Source organism: Microtus ochrogaster, chromosome 5 (genome assembly GCF_000317375.1).
Source record: "Microtus ochrogaster isolate Prairie Vole_2 chromosome 5, MicOch1.0, whole genome shotgun sequence".
NCBI lineage: Eukaryota > Metazoa > Chordata > Mammalia > Rodentia > Cricetidae > Microtus > Microtus ochrogaster.
In genome coordinates this window covers 93,960,173-93,965,274 of record NC_022012.1, presented here as the reverse complement: position 1 = coordinate 93,965,274, position 5,102 = coordinate 93,960,173, and the positions used below count along the sequence as shown (strand labels likewise).

Here is a 5,102-nt window from a genome sequence, read left to right as displayed (position 1 = left end):
CAGAGGCAGTCAGATCTCAGTGAGTTCAAGGCCAGCCTAGTCTACAAAGCAAGTTCCAGGACAACCAGGACTGTTACACACAGAGAAACCCTGCTTCAAAAAACCAAACCAAACCAAACAAAAAATGCTGGAACAGAAAAAGAAAACTCATCCACAGACTAAAAATATTGGCTGATTCTGACTTAAAAGAAATCAGCCAGGTAGTGGTGGTACACACCTTTAATCCCAGCACTTGGGGAGGCAGAGGCAGGCGGATCTCTGTGAGTTCAAGGCCAGCCTGGTCTACAAGAGCTAGTTCCAGGACAGGTTCCAAAGCTACAGAAAAACCCTGTCTCGGAAAAAAATAAAACAAAACAAAACAAACAAACAAAAACCCGAATCTGATATACTTCATACTGAGAAATCATCTCAACAGGGGCAATCAAAACCACATGGATGGGAAGCCTACCTATGGGCACAAGGGGAAGACCTCTTCAGTCATACAAGGGATGGGCTCTCAAAACTACTGTTCTTTGTGCCTCCTCAGAAGAGCTTGACAATGAAAGACCAACTCCTGGTCAACCTGTCTTTCAGGCTTATCACCCAAATAACGTCCTAAGATTTTAATAACTTGATGCTTACCCATCCAGATGTGGAGCAGGCTTTGTAGTTCTGTACAATAAACATCAACACAAAGATGGTATCAAAAATGACGTATTCAGATGAAGAAAGCAGAAGGTTTAAACACAGCATGTAGTAAACAAAGAAGTAAAGATAAAAAGTCAGAAAAAAATGTTAAACATTATATCCAAACACCAATAGTAGCCATTTTGCTGATTTAAAAAAACCAAGACTGCAATGAATTATAGAAGCAATTCTGTTAGACTATATGAGAAGGTTTCATTTGCATTATAGAAAATGTATAGCGTACACACTGAAATTAAATTTACTCTTAAACCAAAAACAGTAATAGCAACAGAAACAAACATTAAAAAACAAAACCAATTTCCCAGCATAATTGAACAAGGAGGAAGGCCTTGCCCCACTAGGAGGAGTGATGAGATGAGCACTGGCTACGCCCCCACTGGCTCTTTGGTTTGTTACTTAAGACTGAGACAGTCTGCATCTACTTTAAGGCAGGCAGCGAAGGAGCCTGAGGAGTCCTAGCTGCAGAACTGCCTGCCCCCCCCCCTTCTTTCATTCAAGCTTTGCCAGTCACACTCTGAAAATGCAAAAGGGAGGGACTTTCAAACAACTGATACTCCTCACAGCAAAATAAGAATGGAGGGGGTATTGACATCTTCAATTTCCATGGTCCAGAAAACACCCCAAAAGCTGCTCTGTGAATGTCCCACTGTCACTGTTGGGAAATCTGTGGGGTATACTTGGTTAAGATATTTGAACCCAAGCTGGTTTTCCCATAACATTTTCCATAGATCTTTATATGTGAATTACAATGCAAAAATTTGAAAGTGGATAGCTTGATCAGTGTTAGATCACCGAAACCTCAATTAGTAGATGGAAACAGATGACCTATCAGACCGTATTAAAGCTATTCTAAGACACATGAATAGAACACAATTTAACCTTACAAAAATGCCAAAAAAACATTATTGTATAAGAGACTGTAATGCTTATACTTACTTTAAGAACATCCAGTTCTGTTAGAGGAGTATAGACAGATTTAACTTAAAAAAAGTTTAATGTCAACTTAAGTTTCAGAACTTTAAATGAAATTCTGAGTTTTAAAGTCACAAGTCTCAAATATTTCTTAGAAAACTGAGTAGAAATTAAAGCCAGTTTAATTTTTAAATAAAAATAAAAACAGGTAACAAAAAAGGGAAAAGAAATGAAGAAAATCTAACAACTGGTGAGCCAGAAACACTGAAACTATGAAACAATCACCCAGAAGCCATGACAGACAATAACCGAAAAAACAAAAATGCTTTCTGTGTTGTACAACTTTCCCGAAACTGAAACTGAGCAATGCGTGCTCAGAAGGTGTGAGGTGCCTCCAGGAGAGGTAAGATGGCTGCTGTGTAGATGGGCACGTGTGGTTGTTTACTGGCTCGATACGCTGCTTCTCCTCTCTTGGGCCTCACTCGCAGGAATCCAGGATTGAGAAGAGACTACGGATTTTTCTAGCACACACAAGGTCTAATTCGACTGCCACCTCAGCTAACAAATACTATAAAAGCTATGTAAGGCAAACTCTTGGAACAAATTCCAGCTCGCTGCAGCAATACAGACTCAGACTAACTGAGGATGAATAGTGATCTTAGGAAAGATGACCTGTCTTATTTTGAAAATGAACCTAGGTCCCTCATATGTGCTAGAAATGTGCTCAACCACTGAGCGACATGGTCAGACCCAGTTCCGTGTTTAATTCAAATGAGAACTGGCTGATAAACAAACTCAGCCCTTTAATGTACACATGAATAGAGGAAAGGGCCACCTCTGCCTCTGAGGACAATTTTCAGTCTGCTCAGTGTCCAAACCAATGTCAATTATCTAACTGTCAATTCAGTCAATATCCTGCAATTCAGGATACAGAAAGACCAGCTTGCACCTTAACTGGGACAGAATACACAGTAAGAACATGAACAATATTTCACAAAAAAGGAACTCTCTGGATTTAGGCGTACAAATTCCAGGGCTCTCTGTAGGGCAGGCACATTGGCACTGTATTTATAGCACACATGGTAAACAGTCAACAGCCTGTAGGATAACAGGAGGGCAGGAGAGACCATATGCTCAGCCAAGTCTATTAAAGCAGACAGAGGAACCCTACCCAACTCTTTACCACACCCAATGGTCTCAATGATATCACTCATGACAGCAATACACACACAGTAAATGAAGACTCAGAGGAGCAGAGCTGAGCAGAGATGTGCAAGTTTATACACACTAATTAAAGCTTCAGTGCTCACACACCTGTGTTCTCTCCTGTCACTTAGATACAGTCACTCCAGGCTCTGAATCCACTCAAAGCAGTTACTGCAAGGGTTCACTTAAATCACAAACCCTAGAAACTGAAAAGTATTGCTATTGTTCCAAATAATAAACTACATTTATGCCATCATCGGAGTATCTTTTGGACCTTACTAGTTCCTGAAATCCTAATGTAAAACACCACCCATTGAGCTCACGAGCCACTAAAATAAACTGTACTCTGAGGTTAACCATAAGCAACAAACACCTTTGTTTTACATACACTGCTGCTACACAAAACAAGCAGAAAGTTTTTCCTTAAAATATTTCAATACACATAACAATAGGATTAAAGAAACAAAGGCAAAGAAAAAGAGAGAGCCTTAGAGTAATGAGACATTACCTTTGGAGCGCACGGTGTAACACTCTTTCTGTAAATTTTACACAAAAATGGCAAGAAATAAATTGTAATACACTTTTAAGACAAGACTGAATCTATGTTTTAATATCAATATAACGTTGAAATTAAAATTTTATAAATTTTATGCAAAGAAAGCTTTTTAAAATGGAGGGCTCTAAATTTTCTTTCACAAGATATTTATGAAGAGATGGATTTTGTTTTAGAAAAGCCTTGTGGAGATCTTCTTAGACCCATGGTACTTTAACACAGGGGATGGTAACAGCTAATAAAACATTTATAATCATAGAGACTAGCTATGCCATCTTTCTCATAAAGGTAATGCATCTTGAGTATGAACACAGACATACAAATCCAAATACTAAGAAGTAGGAACTTCCTGGTAGAAAGTAAAGATCACCCATCCCCACCAAAAAACCAAAAAAACCCAAGTTCAGATCATTCAAAACAGAACTTGAGGAACTTAACTAATTCAGTTTGTGTTCACGTCTCTGCCTTTTAAATTGGGGTTTTTTTTTTTTTTTTTGGTTGTTTATCACAACATAACAGAGCTGACATATTAGCTATGTCACAACACAACTGGAGAATGATTTGGGCAGAGACTAGACTGGGCTCACTGCTTGCTGCATGTACTCAAGCGATTAAGTCACTGAACAGAATTAATTAAAACAGTCCTAAAGGCACAATTAGAACTTAGGGATCTTCTCTGAGACTCAAATGACAGCCTTGGAGCATGATGTCAAATCCTGGCCACAGGATTTATGTCTAATCTGGTTTTTCCTCTTACAAGAATTTTTAAGAAAACACACATATGAATTTTAACTAATGAAAATAAAAAAAAAACCTATGACTATATAAACCAAAAACCTTCTACTATACTACAAACAAAAACTTGATAGAATTTTAGATAGATTAGTTAAAATGTTGCAAAAGTAAATTAGAATCTCTTATATAGGTAATGATACATGCATTAGTGTCACACACACACACAAAAAGTTTTAAATCATGCAGTTTTCAGAGTGTAAAACAGAAAGGTACTGCAGACCCAAGGGAAGAGGGCACTAAAAACAACTAATGTCATCTCTGACATTCAACTTGTTCCTTCACAGGCTGCAACTGCAGCTGTCACAAAGGCGGGAGAAACTCACAATGCACTATGTTCCCAAGGCCACTCAGACAGAAGAGCCTTCTAAAGCTCAGCTCTAAAATAAAGGAAACACACACAATGATAACTAGACACAACATTTCTTCATGACTGCTAGCATGTATGTCACATAAGCACTCTTTGAGTTCAGAATCACAAACTCTTTTCCTCTCAAAAGATTTCTGAAAATAGTATATGAAGTTATTGCTTCCCCTGAAAACAAACAAAGCCTATGCAGCACAACAAACGTGAACTGATTGCTCTTCCAGGACCACAGTCTCATCTCCTAGCACCACATGGCGGCTCACAACTAGCTATGGAATTCAGTCTCGGGAGATACGGCACCCTCTTCTGCCTCCAGAGGCATGGTATCCTTATGGTACACAGACATACATGCAGACAAAACAGCCATACAGAAGAAAAAAGAACTTCATATATAAGCCTGGTCTACAAGAGCTAGTTCCAGGACAGGCTCCAAAACCACAGAGAAACCCTGTCTCGAAAAACCAAAAAAAAAAAAAAAAAAAACTTCATATATATAATAAGCAGGCTGAGTATGGAGGTACATGTATATAATAAGCAGGCTGAGTATGGAGGTACATGTATATAATAAGCAGGCTGAGTATGGAG

At 38.6% G+C, this 5,102-nt stretch overlaps 1 protein-coding gene across 5 annotated transcripts in view; it reads right to left on the bottom strand.

Annotated features, from left to right (window-relative positions):
* Window positions 1-5,102, bottom strand: part of Nktr (natural killer cell triggering receptor) — a 38,432-nt gene that overhangs the window by 19,242 nt on the left and 14,088 nt on the right. For 3 of the 5 annotated variants that reach the window (XM_026779009.1, XM_005348128.3, XM_026779010.1), the window contains one exon: window positions 622-651. In XM_026779009.1, the coding sequence (XP_026634810.1) occupies window positions 622-651 (30 nt within the window). Of the gene's footprint in view, window positions 1-621; window positions 652-1,623; window positions 1,642-3,313; window positions 3,342-5,102 lie in introns of those variants that run through there. The other 2 variants (XM_026779013.1, XM_026779012.1) reach the window with 2 other exon arrangements.